The sequence below is a fragment of the Protomyctophum bolini genome, assembly GCF_963924005.1.
Source record: "Protomyctophum bolini genome assembly, chromosome: 20".
NCBI lineage: Eukaryota > Metazoa > Chordata > Actinopteri > Myctophiformes > Myctophidae > Protomyctophum > Protomyctophum bolini.
In genome coordinates, this window is record NC_137881.1 from 18613050 (window position 1) to 18634764 (window position 21715).

The 21715-nt window shown below is 41.7% G+C and overlaps 2 protein-coding genes across 3 annotated transcripts; both read right to left on the reverse strand.

Moving 5' to 3' along the window:
* Nucleotides 1-1050: 1050 nt before the first annotated feature.
* On the reverse strand, nucleotides 1051-13823 carry mcm9 (minichromosome maintenance 9 homologous recombination repair factor). Its single transcript, XM_080792120.1, has 15 exons — nucleotides 13745-13823; nucleotides 12611-12782; nucleotides 12218-12362; nucleotides 11107-11213; nucleotides 10324-10530; nucleotides 9873-9954; nucleotides 8680-8880; nucleotides 7940-8065; nucleotides 7626-7745; nucleotides 6884-7058; nucleotides 5797-5999; nucleotides 4578-4787; nucleotides 4182-4264; nucleotides 3737-3882; nucleotides 1051-3247 (listed from the first exon to the last, which is right to left on the reverse strand). The coding sequence occupies exons 2-15, from the start codon at nucleotides 12773-12775 to the stop codon at nucleotides 1261-1263; spliced, it is 3957 nt and encodes a 1318-aa protein (XP_080648246.1). The 5' UTR covers nucleotides 12776-12782; nucleotides 13745-13823; the 3' UTR covers nucleotides 1051-1260.
* A 773-nt stretch (nucleotides 13824-14596) lies between these two features.
* nagk (N-acetylglucosamine kinase) lies at nucleotides 14597-20871 on the reverse strand. 2 transcript variants are annotated; one of them, XM_080792523.1, is made up of 10 exons: nucleotides 20778-20871; nucleotides 20297-20381; nucleotides 19968-20066; nucleotides 19567-19708; nucleotides 18678-18788; nucleotides 18436-18548; nucleotides 17468-17555; nucleotides 17106-17203; nucleotides 16340-16418; nucleotides 14597-15517 (listed from the first exon to the last, which is right to left on the reverse strand). In XM_080792523.1, the coding sequence occupies exons 1-10, from the start codon at nucleotides 20804-20806 to the stop codon at nucleotides 15315-15317; spliced, it is 1047 nt and encodes a 348-aa protein (XP_080648649.1). In that variant the 5' UTR covers nucleotides 20807-20871; the 3' UTR covers nucleotides 14597-15314. The 2 variants fall into 2 exon arrangements, with proteins under 2 accessions (XP_080648649.1, XP_080648650.1); XM_080792524.1 differs by lacking the exon at nucleotides 20778-20871 and having other exon boundaries at nucleotides 19968-20174; nucleotides 20297-20378.
* Nucleotides 20872-21715: the final 844 nt, after the last annotated feature.

Consider the following 21715-nt stretch of genomic DNA (forward strand, 5'->3'; position numbering starts at 1 on the left):
TTTTCAATGAATTTTCACCCTAGAATTGGGATGGAGGCTAGGGTTAATTTGCTTAAGTTGTATCTCTCTATTCTTATCTACTTATCCTGTGTTTCATGCTTACTACTGGGCTGCTAAGGCACCTGGATTTCTCCACAGGGATCAATCAAATCTAGCTAACATAAACATTACATACAGATTGCATTAGTGTCTTGTGTGTAACAGTCAATTGTTAATCACATATATCATCACAATTACTTTTCCACAGTATTAGCTACATTTATAGTATGGATTTTGCTGAGAGAGTCTGTCACATTACTGATGCACACATGGGTGACATGACCCCCCCCCCCCCAAAATAGAATAAAATAGAATAAGATAGTCTGTGTTCAATGTACAAGGTACAATTGTACACATCCCATGATAAAGATCGAGAACCAAGTGAATGATTTTTTCTTTGTGTGTCTCCCCTGTAATGATTGCTGTTTCCATCTGATCACCTTCCCATAAACTCCTGTAGTGTACAAAAACGGGACAAAATGTACATTGCATGTGCACAATTGCACATGAATTACTTAAGCCCTGTTCACAAGTAGTACAGCATTATTCATAATCTAATGAATACTAATTGATATCTGGAGAACAAAACATTGTCTCTTTCCCTTGGCCAAAAGGGAAAATAATCCCTGAGGTTGGTCCGGTTATCATATAAAATAATCTCATAGGAATTATGAATAGGTACAACTCAGTAAGTAAAGACAATCAATTTATAGATTAATTAAGTTCATAATTAGCCTAATTAAGTTAATGAGTCATTTTACAACTCAATGGTAAATATTATTAATTTACTCCTATTGATTTGTATGTTTTGTCTACAATTGTGATAATGTATTAATCAAATAATGTTGCCAAAGTAACAGGCTTCAGCTTACTCCATTAAGTACATTAATGTCATCAGGGCACCGAATGACATTATACCTTTATTTTCCATTATTTACTGCTACTGAAACCACAGACAACAAAGGCATAATTTCTATTCAGCAATAGACTAGAAACAATAGGGCCTGTATATCAGAGAAAAACACAAACTGTATTTCCATATTATAGAAAAAGACATAATACTAGGCCTATAAGAGAGGCATATTTCTTCTTGTCTTATGTCCTTTCATTACAAAAATAATTTGATTATCATGGTTTGTTTTCTTATACAGAAATTAATACTGCAGCACAAAATGGATTCTGAGTTTCTGACACACATGACACTCACTCACGCACGCACACCTAGACCTTGGCTCTCTTCCCAGCCTCTGTGTCCCAGTCAACGTCAAGATCGTCATCATTGAAGTCTTCAGAGTTGAACAGGGACAGTTCAGAGAAGAGGCCCTTGGATCCCAGACCTCCAGTACTGGATGGAGGAGGAGCCAGCTCGAAGCACTTCCTCTTCTTAGAGTTAACATGGCTCCCAGCGGTGGCATCTGCTCCGTTGTCACCACGGCCACCATTGGTCATTGTCAATTTGACTGTGTTGCTGCGAACACCAATGCAATTTGTCACGTCTTGCTGTGATGTGTGTCTATTAATGGCACTGTACTGAGGTACAGTTTTACTTTGGGACGTTGCTGGTTGCTTTGGGGCAGCTGAAGCCATGCTGGGTTGCCACCCTGGTGCAGGCCGTGTGCCAAGAGCTGGCGGTGATCCCGTCTCACGGTCTGTGGTTACTTGTCCGTTGGGTGCTAAGGACATTCGGTGGTCTTTAATAGCTGTGAAAGACTTCTGTCCTTTAGAACCTGAGAAGTTAGCAGCGATATCCGTGTTGGACTCAGTCTGGACTTCTCTGGGTCTCGTAGATGTGCTCTCAGATACAGGCTTTGGCTCTGCGGGGCCCGTGAAGGAGAAGCGTGAGAGCTTGGCCAAGGTGGAGGTGGCCACAGCGGGCTTGCTCCTTTCTGGTTTGGGTGGTGTAATCAGTGGCTCAATGGTGGAGCTAGGTTTAGAGGCCAAAATGTTGGAAGTATGTGGTCTCGTTTCAGAGCTAGTGAGTTTGTTTAGCAGCTGTTGCCGTTTATGCTGTGTGCCGTCGCTCCCGGGGAGAGAACAGGCCCCTTTTCTTATTTCAGAGAGCTTTGTTCCAACAGCTTCTCTTGAATCCCTCCCATCTTCTCTTACCACCTTCCTCCCTCCCTCCTTCCCGTCTACATTAGGCTTAGGAGTAGTGCCACCCTCTCGCTTATCAGCAACTACTTCTACACTGATGCCACCGGCTGGCAAATCTTGGTGTTGCCCATCTTGACCCTTCCCTGGTCTGGGTGGTGCTCTTGTTGGGGCAGCTGAGTCCAGACTGATTGTAGATGTACCTGCTGGATTGTTAACCATGGCTGTTTTGCGGCTGTCAGTCTTAAAGTCAATGTTGGCCAGGTGAGTGGATTCTGGCTGCTGCTTGTGGTTAATCTTCTCCCTTGGTTTGAAGTTGAAACTTGACAACATGCCGTGCAGGTCTGACCCCGTCGTCTTCTCCTGAACACCATCAGTAGACGCAATCTTTCTCTCTGTCCTTTTTTCATTCCTCCCCTTTTCTCTCTCAAACTCCCCTTCCTCCTCAGACAACAGAACAATTGAATTGTTCTTTGAGTTGTGTTTCTTTCCCACTGCGGGGGTGCTGCTACCTTGGGGGGTCATGGGGGCGTCCCAGGAGAACTCCTGTTCGCCATTGTTTTGAACCGGCAGTGCCTTTATTCGTTTATCTCGCAACTTCTTGGAGACTTTCTGCACCACCAAGGCTGGAGCTTCTGAATCAGCCGTTGGCAGCACTTCACTTCTTTGGTTCCGTGTCTCTCGATCGGGTTTCCTTCTTTCCCGCAATGTTGTAGAGTTCTCCTTTTGTCTCTCTGCCTCACTGTGCCTCCTCTGCTCTTCCGAAACAGTGCTGGCTACTTCACAGGGTGCACCATTCGACGTGGATTTGCTGCCCAGCGATGTGTCGTCACCAATTTTCGATGCTTTCTGGACTTGTGCTGAAGTCTGGTTTTGGGGTAAAATAGCTGTTTCTGGTGATTTCGTACAATTCGCTTGTCTATTGATGTTTTGCTGCGTTGACGTGACGGTGGGAGAGGTGATGTTCAGGGAAGACGATGATTCGCTGGTTGCTAGAGAATGGAACCAGTCCAGGCTTCTGTCCGATGTGACGTCATTGTCGTCGGGAGTAGTTGGGTTGCGGGGCGGAAGGATCTGCGATTCTGTATGTTCAGAGCCCGGGCTAACAATTTCCAGGCTAGGGGACACAAAGCAAAATAAACAATTAGCCCAATGTTGGTTAAGTATTGTTATAATTATATTTCATTATAATAACTTATGTACTTAAAACACAAATCATGAATAGATGGAAACGATGGATAAAAGTGTGAGGAGAGAAAGAGACAATTGAGCCAGTGAAGACTAAGGCCACATTCACACTACGTAGTGGTCCAAACGGCCTCCTCGGTGAGATCGCCTTTTGAGGCCTTTTTTTAATATAAATTGATTACGGTTCACAACTGTGTTCTCTTCTACGAGCTCATAACACTCTGGTGCAATGAAAAAATAAAAAATAAAACGAGCATATAAGTCAATTCCGCTGGCGTATTTTAGCTTCTCGATTATTTAATTAATTCAGAAAGTAAATCGATCACTAAGAAAGTAATCGATAGTTGAAGACTCAACTAGTCTGAACTATCCTAAAAAGAAAATGGCTACTTTCTGTGTAGATAAAGCAAATCCTCACCTGTCCAGTCTGTCCATGTCTTTGCTGAGTAAGTGAGGCAGATTGAGCCCTTCCAGCACTATCTGACACTGTGTTCTATACTGTTGACGGGGCTCAGCGGGGAAGGAGGTGTGTAAGGCGTTCACGTTTCCCAGTAATGCACCACCCTGGGGACAAGACCAGACACAACAAAGACCATAAAACGGTTAAATGGTGGAGAATGGAACCTAGGGAGGATGCAGCGATAGAAATGTCAACTCTGCTGAAAATAGAAAATCTATAAGGTCGCAACATGGGTTTGTATATCAGTTAATAATACTGCAGGTGGCAAGAAGTAGCACTTCTTGAAAAAGTCTATTAGTGGCTTGGCTATGGAAATATGAACGTACTACGCATGCACACGTTATGACTGGACAAAGTGGACATGGACAGACATACTTCAAGGATGTTTGCTGACTTTACTCACCTGCATGGAGCACTCCATGACAGAGATGGCTACCACAGCATCCTCTATGGTGACTGTCTCTCTGTACATCAGCTTAGCATGGGCTGTACAGGAAAACACATCCATGATAGTCACACTGTATCATATCGTCTCTGTAAGGCAACATACTTGTACAGTATGTCCAAAACCGTTACTCTTGAGGCCGTTTCCCATGTACCATAATTGTAGTTATTTAGTCACAAGCTCTTGTTAATATACTTTTCAGTGATTCAATATGTATAAAACCCACAGACACATTTAACGACTTTTATGTACTTTTATGTGAACATTTTCTAAAAGATGCTAAATCATAATAGATGATCTACAAGCTGCACACATTAAAGTAGTAATTATGTCAATTATTTTGTCTCTGCGTACCTTCGGCCAGTCTACTGAGGCTCTCCAGCATGCGGATGGTGGTGCGAGCTGCGTTTCGGCTGTCGCTCCGCCTCTGCAGCTGGTAGTAGCGTGCTAGGATTACGTTGGCCTCCTCGGATACCTGCGGCTGCAGCCGCTTTATCACGCAGAAATAGGCTCTCATCTTTTCCATGGGCCACAGCGAGGAGGAAGAACAATCACTGGGCTCTCCTGTGCAGGGATGAGGAATCAGGCACTGAATGAATGGAAACAGTCTTAGACAGATAGATACCTTCGTTGACCCTTCAGGCACCAGACAGCACAGCAGGAATGCTGCGTTCACACAGGGCGGGTGAAAGATACAGTCTACCATTCATTGCCACTGAAGCCAGCGACATGAAAGATGTTTGTAGCTGCTGCAAAAGCTACAAAGCTACAAAAAAACGTAGCCTCGCAGTGGCCAGACACGAATCACGAAGAAAATTGCCCTCAGCAGATACGCAGTGTGATATTAGTATGGCCAAGCCAGGCTAACAAAAACGTTGAGCTGGTTTCAACTTCAGATATAAAGCTACACATATGCTGTGTAGCTTTGCATCTGCCCGTGTGAACGCAGCATAACAGTTACAGAAGAGTAACATCACAATAAAGACACTCTTAAACAAATAATAAAATAATACAGACGGTGTACACCTATACAATCATCCCACCTGGTGCAGAACACAAAGACACTACAAATAAATATTAAAGTATACAGACTTATACAATCATCCTGCCTGATAAAGAACAAGAGAGAGTAGGTAAGCTGAGTAGGTATAGGCTATACGCTATAGCCGGTCAGCACAAACCACAGGTAACGCAACAGGTGACCGGGAGGGTAACTGATTTAGTTACTAAATATCATAAGATTTTAGTCAGCTAAATCTACAGTTGATTTAGTCGACTGAATGTGTTTTGGTGGGCCTTGATGCCGTCGTGATGGCTGATTTTACACTTGCTGAAAATAGCCGATCTACAAGCTCACAATCGTCGCAGTAGATCTATGCTATTTCCAACAAGCAACCAAGTGTAAAATGACTTGTCTTTTACTTATACTGGATCTCTTGTCCACTATAGTCCCTTCCTAACATTTTTGTCTAGTTTTTATTTGTTGACGAAATTGTCAATATATTTAGTCATAGTTTCATTTAGTGTTCGTCAGTGAAAAACAATGTAGTCGACGGACATTTTTAGTTCCTACCTTGCTCCTGCAGGATGAAGGAGGAGATGATGCGGTCCCACTCTGGGTTCCTGGTGTCCAGCAGAACCAGAACCAGATCAAAGCGGCTGAGCAGCGGGCTTGCCAGGGCCACGTTCACAGACAGCGGCTCGTTGGGGTCGTACTGGCCTTTGGGGTTGGTGGCTGCCAGGATGCTGCTGCGAGTGTTGAGTTTACACACCATGCTGGACACAGAACAGCATGATTACACGCCCATACTGTACCACAATGAGATTACACATACAGTACAGTACAGACAGTCAGATTACACACCGTAATAATAACTGTACATAATGAGATTACACACACATCAGGGCTTGACATTAAGTCTTGTCCTGTTGTCCAACCACGACCAATAAATCTTTCCGGACAAGTGCACTGTATTTTGAATACATGAAATGTATGTAAGAAGTAAGATCACAGATATTCTATTAACTTGTAAACTGAGAATATTCATCTAATATCCAAAATGTTTTCACCAAAACCAACTTACAGTTGTGAATGGGAAATGTACTTGTCCGAAGGACAATTGCCTCAAAAAGTTATTGTCAAGTACATACTGTACACACAGAAGAGTAGGGATGCACCGAAAGGGAAATTTTTGGCCGAAACCGAATACAGAATATCCAAATATGATTAACTTAAATAATAATCACTATTAGCTCTTTTGAATGCATTAATTGCATACACTATTCAGTGATATATTTTCTGCCTATTCGGGCCGAAACCAAATAGGCCGAAAATGCATTTTCTGCCGAATATTTTCTGCGGCCGAATATTCGGTGCATCACTAAGAAGAAGAGTAACAATCAGATTAAAGACCATACTGTACAGCAGAGAAAAAAATGTTTCGGCATCAAGGATACAATAATTAATTAGTGCAGCCTTCCATTTTACAAGTTAATATATAATAAAGTCGTTTTTATTATTTAGTAATTCTCCTTAATTTAAGTGAGGTGAAGACAATTAATAGAAATAGACATGCAATTATAGTTTAACAAATCATCTAAGCAAGTGACTAGACTAGAACATTTTAAATATGAATTGCTCTTGGTACGCTTTGCCATACCCAGCTTTAGCCACGCTAATGGTCTGTTGTTCCATAGCTTCATGGATGCTGGTACGGTCGTGTTCCTTAATGCTGTTGAATTCATCGATGCAGCACAGACCACCGTCTGACAGCACCAGAGCCCCGGCTTCCAGATGCCACTCCCCTCCATCCCTCACTGCTGCCACGGTCAAACCTGGACCAAATGACACAAAATGACAGAAATAATCAACAATTGATGTCTTATCCCGATTGATCCAGGAGCACCTTTTTACTATTTTATTTACGTGCATGTCTCCGTTGAGCACCTGGTTGTTTTGTTCAGGACCATGTACCTCCCATCGCATTGACTAGTAAATATTTAATCACACTTCTCCAAAACAATAATATAATCAGACAAAGCAGTGCACCTCAGCCTAACGGCTAGTCCGGAGGCGTACAAGAAATGACTTGTAATCGTGAAAATGCGGCCCAAATGTTTGAATATATTCTTTCAGAGCGAACATTTTTAACACGAATCTTTGCTTCTGGGGAGGTCCCTGGAACAACATATTTTCAGATGGGGGTCGGCGGCCAAATACATATATTTGTGGGGGTCCTTGACATGAAAATGTTTGAGAACGAATGACATAGAAACATGGATTTTTCAGAAAACTGTCAGGCATTTGTAGAATCGTCTTCAGGCCTAAATGGGTTAAATCAGATATACAGTAATAACAGTAATACCCCATGTTCATATCAGCCTAGCCTGGGGAAGGAGTACCTGCATTTGTAGAGCCGATTCCAGCTGTGAGCACAGAGCGAGGCGTAATCTTGGCAGCGTATTTCAGGAACTGAGACTTGCCTGTTCCTGGGTCCCCAACCAGCAACATGTGAGACTCGCCTACACACGGGACACACTTCAACTACCGTCCGTATAACAAGCTTATTAAAAATGTATTAATTCCTCATAGATAACATACACCGAGATATTAAAAACACAACTCAAAGCCAGAAGACTGAAGCACGTTACCGGGGGGTTGTGCATCTAAAATAGCAGATCTACAAGCTCACAATGCGCCGTGAGGCCTTCCTTACCCCTGACTTTGGTTCCAGAAGGATCCGTTCTCTGCACACCCCCGGCCAGCACCAGGGCCACCGCCAGCTTCACCACATACATGCCAAACACCTGTGGACACAAACTCAGCAAGATGTGGTTCCTGCCTGGGAAGAGGAGGACAGTGAGGGACACAAGGACGTTGTGGAGGGACGGGGGTAGAGAGAAAGAGAGAGAGAGCACGTCAAATGTCTCATTTCAACAACAGCAGCGGGGAAAATTGAATTAAAACGTGACAAGTCCTGGCTAGAGTCGGCCAGCCGCCGTTAATAACCATTTCATTACTGATGTTTTCTAACATTTTTCTAACATTGCCTTCCGTACAATATAAAACTCACTCACATGTAGTAACTGTCAAATACATTGATTTTTTCATATTACAATCAGCGTACAATGCAGTACACATGTTTATCTCCGCCAGGGGATCATGCCTTTGGCCTTTGGCCTTCTTTGTGTGTGTGTGTGTGTGTGTGTGAGAGAGAGAGAGAGAGAGTGGGTGAGTGAGTGAGTGGGTGAGTGAGTGAGTGAGTGAGTGAGTGGGTGGGTGGGTGAGTGAGTGAGTGAGTGAGTGAGTGAGTGAGTGAGTGAGAGAGACTGTCTGCATACAGAGGTCATCAAAAAAAATCTAATAATGGCCAATATATATCGCCCCAATTGTTTTGGTCCCTTAAGGCAATTTGGGAGACAAAAGGTAAGTGTGAGAGGTCGGTAAACAGGGTACCAGAGAAGGGGTCATGTTGGTAGCTCTCCCAGAAGGTATTGAAGTCCTTCTGAATGTCTTCCATGAAGAGAGCAGCGCTGGCCTGCTGGTTGTTGACTTCCAGGTTGTTTGCGTTGAGGACCAGCTCCACGTCGCAGCGAGTGTCATCATAGAGGGGTTTCCAGCGCTGGCATACCACCCCATACACCGTTACATCATCTCCTGACACACACACACACACACACACACACACACACACACACACACACACCAGTGTTGTTTTTGGCAGCAAATTTTGATTTTAGTTTTAGTCATAGTCTCTTGAATAGTTTTCATTTAGTTTTAGTCACCTGGAATGTCTTAGTGTTAGTCTAATTTTAGTCGACTACATATCGTAGGATTTTAGTCACCTAAATCTACAGTTGATTTAGTCAACTATAATGCATTTTGGCGGGCCTTGATGACGTTGCTGAAAATAGCCGATATACACCGATCTAGATCGGCTATTTTCAGCATGCAACCAAGTGTAACATGACTTATACTGGATCTCTTGTGAACTCGTTTTTTACCTCTAGTTTTTATTTGTTGACGAAATTGTCAGTGTATTTAGTCTTAGTTTTCCATTTACTTTTCGTCAGTGAAAAAAAGTAGTCGACGGATAATTTTCGTCTTAGTTTTAGTCGACTAAAATAACACTGACACACACGCATGTGAGCATTTACTCCTTTACTGAGCAGTGATTCCATCAGAGGCATTAACATTAACCATAACTATGGAGCAATAAACACCATTAATTGAATTGTTCCTACAGGAGCTTTTGAATCATATAGACTCCCAGGTAAGCTAAAAGGACTGAAATATTCAATATAAAAATGTGCAATACAAATATAACTAGGCCGTCATTGTTATTACTCCATAAATCTGAAAGCTTAATTTTTGAAGAATTACACCCTATATATACTTAGTTGACCCTCAAGGGTCTGTAAAGGTTCCCTTCCCTATTTTTCACTCTATTGCCAAAAAGAGACTATCCATAAGTTCATAACGCGTTTCGTAATGCGACACACATCGTGCGCTTGTAGATCTGCCAACGTGTCAATGTAGATTGGCTAGTTGAATCATTCAAAAATGATTTTCAAAATAGTAAAAAAAGGCAACAAAGTTTAGGGATAAGGTGTTTAGCGGTGATGAAAATGGAGCCCTTAGTGTTTTACCAGATTTGCAGCTGTCCACCAGGTCATCTTCCAGGATGACAACCATCGAACGAGGAATGCTGCCCACTGAAAGCCTCTGAGCCTGGAGGGACAAACTGTTGTTTACTTGACTGCGTGCTGGGATTGAAGTAAGCAAAGTTAAGTATGAGTAGGAATTTATGTGGATCTCGGGATGCACATAGAAAAATAATTAATTGTGGATGAAGCATTGTGACATGACCAGCCTGTGACATGCATGATCACAGCCTACTTACTTACCGTAAGTAATAATATTAATAAACAGGCACAATGAAAGGCTAGGCTAGGTAAGGTAGCTGATACGATCCATCCAAGATACAGTACACTTCATCATTCTCAGGATATCCGATTCGAATCTAAATTATTAATTGCTTTAAACCATTATATAAAAGTGGAGGATCATAGCCACAAATTAATTCAAAGGGGTCCTCACTTGCTCTTGTATCTTGATTTCCTGGTAGTCCCTGCAGGCAGCGGGCTCAGAGCCTCCAGACAGACAGGTGAACTTGAAGGAATTACAGCCGTCCTCATTAGGACAGGAGGAAGGAGGGACGAAAGTGTAGAACTGTTCAAAGTCAGCCTGCACTGTGAACACATACCGACACTTGGCACACATGTAATCCCTCTCATACTCCAGGACCTGTGAGGGGCGCACAGTCATTTAACAAATTAGTGGGATGTGACCACTACATAAAGATACACATTAACACTTATTAGCCAATTTGAGAAGACATGGCAAGGCCCCCCTAAAGATTTCTTTTTACGGCTCCAGCAGTGATTTTCAACCATTTTCATTTCAAGGACCCCCGGTTTGACATGCATTAGGCGAGAACGGACCATATTTTGTAGGATATTCTTGCGGCTTTCTGCCTTTATTGTTAGTTGTACACTAAGTAGACAGGAAACAAACGGGGAGAGAGATGGGGGGGAAGACACACATTCGGGATCGGGACTCGAACCCCCGACACACTGTCATGCTGGATTACCAGCCTAGGTGCCAAGAATCAATGTAAATTTAACTCTGAGAAAATGGTTCTATTTGTACAACCTCTGAGTTACAGACCTATAAGGGTCAATTTTGTTCCTAGCTATCCAACATTTAACTGGGGACCCCCTGGAACTCCCTCAAGGACCCCACTTTGAGAACCACTGGGTTAATTAAAAGGTGTTAAATGTTGCTTCTATACAGACTACAAAATGCTATCCATGATGTTACCTTAGCGACACTTGTGCGTATGACAGTCCCAGTAACAGACAGGAAGTGTCCCACATCCCTGGATCTGGGAATTGTGTCTCTAGTCAGCTCTGGACACACTGGAAGACCTGCAGAAGAGGATTTCATATACAACAGAATACAACAAGAGAAGGTTAATGTACACATTTGGAAATCAGTCTGTCTTTTCGGTGGTCAAATAAAAAACAGACAATATAATAAAAATGAAAGGCTTTCACATGTCTGTGCCTGCATATACAAAACTGCATTTGATAATTCAACAGGGCAATTGATTTTTAACATAGCTAGGATAAAAACGAATCCATAATGGATCATTGAGAGAAGCTACTCAAATTAATTAAAAATGAGAAGTTGTTTTCCTGCTGAACGATATATTGTATGCACTCTCTCGAGGTGCCAACTTGCGTCTTGCACACAAGTATGCCATGTATGGCCTACTTGCGCAAGTAGGCCATACATGAAGTGCGCTCACCACTGCTGGTACGACTGCTGCTCTGAGTTCTAGAGCTCTCTGTCTGGGTACGACTGCTGCTCTGAGTCCTAGAGCTCTCTGCTATTCTAAATCCTTTAGACCCGTTATTGACCTTATTTATACCAACCTTGAAACGTACCTTAGTTACGTCACCAAGAATGGTGGTCCCTTATTGGCTGTTGGAGGACACTGACATACATATACTGTACATAAATACCCCCTATTGACCATATACGAACCTTGAAATGTACTTTAGTTACGTCATCAAGAACAGTGGTCCCTTATTGGGCAGTGGAGTACACCGACAATCCGACATACATACATACTGTACATACATACATACATACATACAGCCGATCGCAGTACTTGCGCGTTCTGCTTGCGCAAGTAAATAAATTACTATTGTGCTAGAACAATATATTCTTAACAAGCTCCCACAGCAAACACTACGCTCCAGACCTGGTTGTTACCTTTGTTACAAACACATCACAATCAAGTAGTCACAATCAAGAAGTCACTAACAGATTGGGTTGAACATCTCCATCCTTTGTTTGCCTTGACTAAGAGTAGGAGTAGGAACAGGGCATGAAAAACATCAGAACAACCTTAAACCTCACTAACCTGCAATACGGGTGTGAAGAGAGTGTTTGACCTTCACCTCTCCCACCTGTGAAGCCCCCTTAACGATGTCCTCTGCTGCTTTGTGCAGAGCTTCATCGAATATAGCCAGGACGTCATTGGGGTAGGCATTGAAATAGTCTCCAACCTGTGTCCAGAGAAGTTACAGTGTATTATTCACCTTGAATTTAGAAAGAGAACAACTGAACCATCCCGAGTGTGGGTCCTTGTTTTTGAGGGGCGCTAGCTTGAGGGGCACTAACCCCTCCTACAGGTTTAACCCATTTCATAGCGCCCCTCACTTCACACGGGTGTGATTTAAAATAAATAAATTAATTAATAAATATATATATATATACATTGTGATATGGCCATTTTGTTTACTGCTGCCATTACCTCCATGTTGGCTTCAAACAGCGTCATGGCGTTAATGACGATTGCATGGTGTAAGCTCTCGTCCGTTTCCGTGACAACCTGCAGTATGTCACCACGATGATGCTCCGTCACGTAGGCCTCAAACACCTGGCTGATGAGAGCCCTCTGCTCGGTACTTATCGACATTCTGGATCTGTGCCATTCATTCTGCTTAACAAGTGGTGTAGTACAATATTAATAACATTATCTGTGTTGTTTTGAGCGCATCAACTTATTAGTGGGATGAAGCTTTGTTCTTGTCTGCTAGAAAAGATAAAATGAGACAGTAGTCTGACCTGGAGTATAGTATGATGATTGTGCAAGTCTGCAAGTGTGCCTATCCCAATTACTAGCTGAACAGTAGTTGGAGCCTTTGGACTTTACTTTATTTTATTAATCCCGAGTCCTGACAATTGCATATCTGACAATTACAAAAATGCCAGACCGACCAAGGCTAACACTTTATTAACACGCATTTAACAGTACAGGTAGCACAGTCAAAAAGGTAATGCTAAAATTATAATATCTCAAAAACCGCCAGAGGCTTTTTGTCCCTCCATTGTGGTCCATTCGTTGTCTAAATCCATCAGTAATACATAGGCTACCCCTTCATACTGGCGTCCTAATTTTTTGTCCTCACTATTTTATCATCCAACTAAACACATATAGCAAAACACAGGATGATCAGTCAGATATGTAACCTTCTCTTTACCGTAGCATTAGCCCGCTAGAATGGCTGATATTCCATACATTGCATTCACAATCACAGCCATAGAACATAACATGGCAGTGGCACGCATGTTAATGCAACGGACCAGTCAGAGCTATAGGCCTATATCCAAATGAAAGTTTCGGCAGAAAACACATGGCAAACGTCCCTCAATGAACACATACAACACAACACATACAACAGTGTACACCCTCGGAGTTATGGCCCATATCTTATGGGCTCTGAAATTTAAAAGTTTGAGAAACACTGAGCTGGACAGACACACAGCGACACAGACAACCCAGTTCACGGATATCATTGCTTTGGTGTGTCGTCTTTCTTTAAACAACTGACATGCTCCATAATGACAATGGGACGACACGGGACTAAATGTGTCAAGTAAAGACAAGTACAGTACGTACCCAGTTCATATTTACATGTTCAGACTACAGCCTGCAGTGTTCATGTTCATGATGACCAGGCAGCGACAACAACACAACACAAACCTCCCGCGTTCTTCTTCCTTGTAGTTTTATCTCGGGAAGGTAAACCAGTTTAGAGACGCATTACCGCCACCAACTGGGCTGAAAGAAAGAGAGAGAAACATCTTTAGATTAAATTATAAAAATAAAAATAAACCTCAATGGTAAATTAAATTGGCATTTTGTATATACAGCTACATCTCAATGAATTATAATAGTGTAAAAGTTCATTTTCTTCTGTAAAATAATCCAAAAAGTGAAACTTTCATATATTCTCAATGCATTGTGCATAAAGTATTTCAAAACTTGTTTTGTTTTAATCTTGATGATTATGGTGTAGAGCTCATGAAAATAAAAAAGATCATATCTCAACAAATTAGAATATTTTACGGGAAAAAGTATATTAATGTATGCAGTCAAGAGTCAATACTTGGTCTGGGTTACTTTTGAACAATCCCTCGGACAAATAATATTTTCCTGTCTTTGAAGATGTCTTCCAGTTTCATTATCAAACCAGCAGGCTACTCCTGCCATACTGATGCATTACATCCTATATTGTCTTAGCTTTACTTTGTTTAAACGTAAAAAAAAACCTAAAGAAAATAAAAAATAACCATGAATAAAATAATTCATAATGGTGTTTGGACCTGGAGCCTGACAATAATTGCTCTGTGTGAGTCTAGTCAGTCTACTTCTAGCCTCGGAGACTGCAAAAGTTAGTTAGTGAGTATATCCTGTTATCACAGGATATGTGACAAGATGACAAACTGGTCTATGCATGGTTTTTCTTTTATTACAAAAGTGATTGGTAAACATTATAACAAGTTTTACAGAAAAGGATTTCACAAAGGCTATAATGGTGTTTTCAAGTATTGAACAAACAGATTTTCTCTTTTTAGTTGCAGTATGTTGGAACTGTCAACAGAGCACCAGCACCATCTATTGGTGAACTTAAATATTGGCCTGGATTCTGTCTGCTGTGCAGTATATCCAGAAAACAAAGCATGGAGAAAAAACGTTTTTTTTAAAGTTTTCCCAAGAGGCAATCTCTGCTTTAATGTTAAGGGCACATACTTTACCTTTTATGTCAACTGGATTCACAGGTTCAGATATTTTCAGTCCTCGATTCAACTGTAAACTCTCATCAAATGTAAACTGTAAAATGTAAATGTGCATAGGTTGCAAGAAGCACAACAGTAAAGAATGGGATCTTCAAAACATGAACTCCAAAAGTAAAATAAAAAAAATCTGTAAATGTGTTCATTATCCATTCCATTTGTTTTCAGCACATCTTTTCTTTCATTGAATAAATCCTGAGACTGGATTATGAATGAAGCCGAATTTGTACTATAATATTAACATACAGTAGGTGGACCTGTTTCTATTGCAGCACATTTATATGGAATTTTAACAAATCTTCACAACAGACTATTTGGTCCATCTTGGTGCATCCTGATTGGTTAAGACTGGGGAGAGGGGTCGTGAGGACAAATTCTCATTGGCTAATGGTGAAGGTGTGCTGGTAGAAGACGTTGGTATTGGCAGCGTAATCCAAGGGCAACGCGGCGCCCGCGCTCTGGGCCCCGAGCGCGGCTCCGCCCAGTGCAGAGGACTGCTTCAAAGTCAGGAGGTTGTAGCCACGGAAGCGACCCTTGAACTGCTCAGATGACGCCACTCTGGCGAGGATCTCTGTGAACCCTGGTGAGAGAACCCACAATAATTTGCAACAGTTAATAAAAAAAGAATCGATGATTGATATTTTATTGATATTAATAAAATCATTGATTAATAATGAATCATTATTTCGGCCATGTTATAGGCAAAAACAAATAAGTAATAATTCAAGAAGTTGTGAAACAAGCTCATAACGTGCTGCATCACGACACGTTTGAGCTTGACACTGTTGTGCATTTGTGCAATGATGTAAAAATGTTATACGAAATAAAATAGATAGTTAAGAGATGCGAGAGTGTAAGAGAAGAAAAGAGACGAGACAATTGAGTCAGAGAGAAAACGAGCAAGAAGAGACAGACCCGAGTGGGAAAAAGAATACAGTAACAGTACCAATCACCAGGGTCCGTCACATGGATTCAAGACTAAATGGTAAATAAATAAATGGTAAATGGTGAATTTATATAGCGCTTTTATCCAAAGCCTTGTGCATTACATTCACACATTCAAACACAGACGGCGGAGCAACCCGTGCAAGGCAACATCCTGCACATCAGGAGCAATTAGGGGTTCAGTGTCTTGCTCAAGGACACTTTGACACCAACTCTGGGGGGAGCCCAGGATCGAACTGGGAACATCGCGGCTCTACCGGCCTCTGCCCCTAAGCCACTGCCACCCCATGTCACTAATACATACTGTAGTACTGCTCATACTGTAAACTTGTAAAGTCTGTAATGCTTAATTTATACTTTGTTACATGCTGGTGTCACCGGCACATAACCAAGTATAAATCAGGCTTAATCATTCTACATTACAGTGCATGACTATGAGACTACAACACTGACTGACCTGGCTTCAGAAGATCCCAGCTGTTCCAAACTGCTCCGACACAGAGGATGGGCAGACCCTGTTCTCCACTAAGTAGAGACTGACAGAGAGGGAGAGAGAGAGTGTGAGAGATTGAGAGAGAGAAAGAGAGAGAAAGAGAGAGAGAGATAACCATCAGTGGTGGTTTAGCGTCATTCCCAATCAATTATCGGCAAAATATTTAGGACGACCATCGAGCCGATTCTACTCTATGGCTCTGAGACATGGACACTTTCAAAGAATGGCACTTACACCGCCTTCTAATGAGAGCGTAAAATCTCTCTTGGAAGAGCCACCCATCCCATCGCTAGGGATACATGCATATTGCATAAGTAAGAAGGAACTGGGGATGGAATGGCAATGTAGGACCGGGAAGTCTGGCGTGGCATTGTGAAATCCATGATCTCGACCGCGGTCGAAAAATGATGATGATGATGATTTGTTGATATACAAATAAATATATCTCTGCTGTATGGAAGAAACTACCTACTGTAACTCCAAAATGTTCATTTTTCAGGAAATGAAAAAAAAAAAAAACATTCAGCTCAAGTGGAGTTAAGGATGTTTTTGCCAAAGCACTTTTTAATACATTTCATTGGTTAAATATTTTAACCAACACACAGACATAAAGGTGTTCAAGAGCAGCAATTTATAAAAACAAATAAGAAAGATAAACGGATGGTGTTAGCTGCTTTCACAGAGTTTGAGGAGCCAAATAAATTGATAGTTGCAGCCTATTTTAGCTCACCTCTTGTGCATTTGGTAAGACTGCTTCCACATGCTTCGCCAGGACACTTCCTGCTTGAGTGAACACATACTGGCATAACGAATCACCTGCTGCTGCTCCTGCAACACACACACACACACACACACACACACGTATACAGTACATAAAGATGCACATGCAGATAATTTGTCCCTGTTGCCATTAGATTTTTTTAATGTAACGTGATTGTCTTGTATTATCTATTAATCTATTTAATGCCTGATGGTTATGTGGTTACTGCTAGCTGTAATACCCTCTGGGATAATAAAGGAGATAACCTTGAACCTTGAAATGTGCACACATTGTATGTTTTCAGGCTAGAACCCAAGTTAAGTAATGCATACCTTCAGCCAGTTTCTTGCAGAAGCCGGCAAAGTGATCTTTCTGGAAGTCTCTGTAGAGGTGGGTCAGCATTCCCATAAGATTTGACACCTGAGAGGGAAGAGGAAACACATGAGAGTGGATTAGTACTGCAGAAAAACTACATGTTTGTAGTCTTGCATAGCCAGACAACTATATTCCAATAGTTTGCTACAAATCCCGAAAAGGCCTAGAAAGACAATTGTCATCTGCTCATCATTTCCGTTCACAAAAATATATTTTTTAAATATCTTAAAACATATTTTTGAATTGTAATTGCTGCCATAGTAGGACAAATACTGTGACGAGCGATGAGACTCCACACCTTGCACGGAAAAGTTGAGCATATTATAAGCTTATAATATGTCTCTAAACCGCTAGAAAAATGGGATAGGTGGTGCGATACAAACAATGGTTTTGTTGGTGATGCTTCTAGGTGCGATTGTCACCTTACACACACTTTCACCACACTTTCACCCTATTATCAGCAACATGTATGCACCACATCTGCAGATTCTGCACACAGGAATTTTATTTGGTGCTTTGCAGAGACTCTCCAAAACGAAACACAATAAAACTCTGATAATCATTCATGTTCAGCTCATAGCATGGCTTACACGGTAGATAACACACTTGCTTGTGAACCCACTTTATTTCCATAGACCTTTGCTTTGACATTTAAAGAGTCAAGTCCCATTGTCATCGAAAAACGGAAAAATTGATAATTGAGCTGATTAGCTAATAATTGTCAACTGGAGGCGTATGAAGTCAACATTTTCCTTTTGCCCGGGTGACTCCACCACAAATCCATTCGGTTTGGCCGAGCGTCTATACCAACACATTTGTGTTCATGGGAGGGAAGCGGGAAGGTTGTTGCTGCCAGTACTCCTACAGGAGGAATACAAAATAATTGGATGGCGGCTTGACTCATGTGTCTGTTACCTGCCCTCACCTGGAAATATTCCTCCATGGCCTTCTTCACATATGTGATGTCATGAGGAGGCGGTACCATGTTGTCGATGGCATCAAACACCATCTTTACCGCCAAATGAGAGATCCAGAATGCTGAGAGAGGGAGAGAAAGTCAGAGGGAGAGGGGTAGGGAGACATTGAAAGAAAGACTGGTCAATAATAATACTTAAGATACATGTACTGTACTGTATGTAGTCGCTTTGGTGTTTCTAGCATGATTACCTGATCCTTCATCGCCCATCATGTGACCCCAGCCCCCACAGCCGACCTGAGAGCCATCAGGATTGACCATCTTACAGTTAGAACCTGTCCCTGATATCAAGACTATTCCTCCTATTGACAGATAGACAGACAGACAGACAGACAGACAGACAGACGAGAAACAGTGAAGAGTGATGCGGTTAGAAAGGTTGAGTGCTGATAATACTGACAGATAAAAATTTATATCCTATTAAACCATAAAGCTGGGAGCAATGCACTGTCATCAGTTTCACACAACTATAAAAGCCAGATCAAATTAGGTGAAGTGTTTATGGTGAGCTGCTTTCTCAGGCCTAGCCTTCATTTGATAGCTAGAGCATTATTGAACTGAACTTGAATTGAAGTATAAAGAGAGGGAAGTTGTTTTTTTACTCCTTGACATTGCAGTTTTATGAGAAAAGTAGTAGTAGTAGTTGGATAAATGCAGGACAAATTTCACGTATGTGGCTGTGTAAATATACTATACAAAACACCCTAAGGAGTCAGGACTATATATGTATATCTCAGACTTCTTGTGGCCAGCCAATCATCTATTATATAACATTGTCTATGACTCCAAATGTGTGCAAGGCCTACCCTACTCAGAGCCACGTTGATTCTACTACAAAATGAAAGTGAAATAAAATGTAAAGTTATGTTTATAAAACACGAAATGTTTATAAGACATATGTAGGGAAAAAAATAGCAGAGGTACTTTTGTGACCTACTGGTTGGTAGTGAGTGTGCACAAGAAATCTGGCACTGGTTGGTCCTTTTTTTCCAGATTTGTTCTGGACACACAGAGAGGCCGACCCTATAGAATAGATACTAGACTCCTGAAGAGCCATGCTCTAAACATTCTGTTGATTACCGTGCTGGCTGGCGGTGGCCATGGAGCCAATGGCATCAGTGGTGATGAAGTAGTCGTGGCTGAGGCGGGGAAAACGTTCCTTCATATCCAGAATCAGTTTCTCTATGGCGTCTTTCTGCTCTCCTCCGCTCAGAGACATGCCCTGCGCGCACACACGCACACGGTTTCAGTACCATTTCTCATGCATCTTAAACAAACCATCAATAGATAGGTCCAAGAAACATCTAGATATATAGATCTATGGTTGTACACAGTTGGGAAGGGGAAAAGAATCAAGACAAAATGTTTATGGCTGGAGACATCTGATGTTCCCTACTACTAGTCTTCCTAGAGAAGACAACCAAAACTTAATCTCTCAGTCAGTCAACATAATTATCATAAAGATAGACAGTTTGACTGACCAGTGAGTGTAGTGGTGTGTTTGGATCCAGACCCGCCTCCTTCTTAGCCCTCTGGACCATGTCATTAATGGTACTGGTACACTTATCCACCCCCACCAACTGGAACACGCATGCACACGCACACGCACAAACGCACATGCACACGTACACACAGGGCAGAGATTCTTCTCATTATTCAGCCAATGACAGATTATGTAGGCTGTAGGGCTTGATTGCCATTGAAAGAATGTGTTAAAAACAAAAGGACAAGTTATTGCTGAAATGATTGAATAAATCCTTATCTTCCTATATACACCATATCCCTCTCACTTCCCCTCCAGTTCACCCACCCAGTGGTTGGTAGAGGGTCCATCAGTCTCTGCCAGGATCTTCCCATCTGCTGACACCAGTGTTGCTATAGAGTGGGTGCTTCCACTGAGTTTATTGAATGAATATACAAATGAACACCAACACACAAACACAAGACATATAAATAACTTTTTAGAAGAGATCTAATCTAGACAAATGGACAAAGAAAATAAATAGCAAGTATGAGTCATCACATTCACAGATTATGTGCTTCTACACTCTAAAACTGTCTAGAGGTACAGGAAGACTTGTCTGCTGACCAGCTGTCAGTCAGTCACCAGCAGAAAGCTTTAATTTCTTCTTGTCTAATGAGTATGACAGTCAGACACCAGATCATTAATCAAAGACAAAGCATATATTGCAAAATGCAAATGCAACAATAGCCTCCTCTGCCCCGTCACAATAACCTGCTCATTCAATTAAATTATTTAATATTAACGTGTATAAAGCACTCTCTCTCACCCTTCAATACCTCCGAACACCAATGCCATTTTCTGTTCCTGTTTTGAATTCAATGGAATCCGGCTTGGACTCGACCTAGCTCACTAGACGCTGCTCATCTCTCGCGATAGCGAGCTGCTGACTGGCGGTTGGATCGATTCGACTTTTTGTGGTTGCTTTCAGATCCGGTTTAGAGTGGATACGGAAAACCGTCTGTCTGCGTGTGCGTTGTTCGCGTTGTGGAAATGACCGGATCTTGAGACTGAACAGTAGATAGAAACCAACCATACGCACAGACAGTCTTGGACTTGTCTGCCATTCGTAGTTCCTGCCGCCAGAGGGCAACAACTGCCTACACTTTGGTACAGCGACTGCCAGGTGTGATTTAGAAAGAAAGAAAGAAAGAAAGAAAGAAAGAAAGAAAGAATATAAATGGAATTGAAGCTGATGAATGGTTTCTCTCTCCTGATTTGACATTGGAATTGGAGACCCACCTGAAAATGTATTTTCTCTTTACTTTTAAGAGTTGCAGAGATGGAGCTAAGCTTGAGGCTGTTTGTTTACTGAACAAACACTCTAGATACTGTACATTACCAATGATTACGTTCAGAGATTTTTATAACAAAAACACTTTTACAGTTTTTCACGATTGTTAACACACTCCCACACTCATCACACTCCCTTATCTGCATTAGACTCTGACTTCCTTTCTTTATACTCTGATGTCAATTATACATTACCTTGTCAAAACACTACACATGAGACAATGTTCAGTTGTTGCACACACTTCTCACATAAAATCTCAAAGCATCAACCTACAACACACAAATAGTCAAATATCTAAACATTCAGATCTGGTGAGCAATTTGCAATCAGGACTGCAGCATAAAAGGGATTGAGAGTCTCTGTTTTGTTTGGTGAACAATGGAGAACCTTGAAGAGATCGACAACCAGAGAAG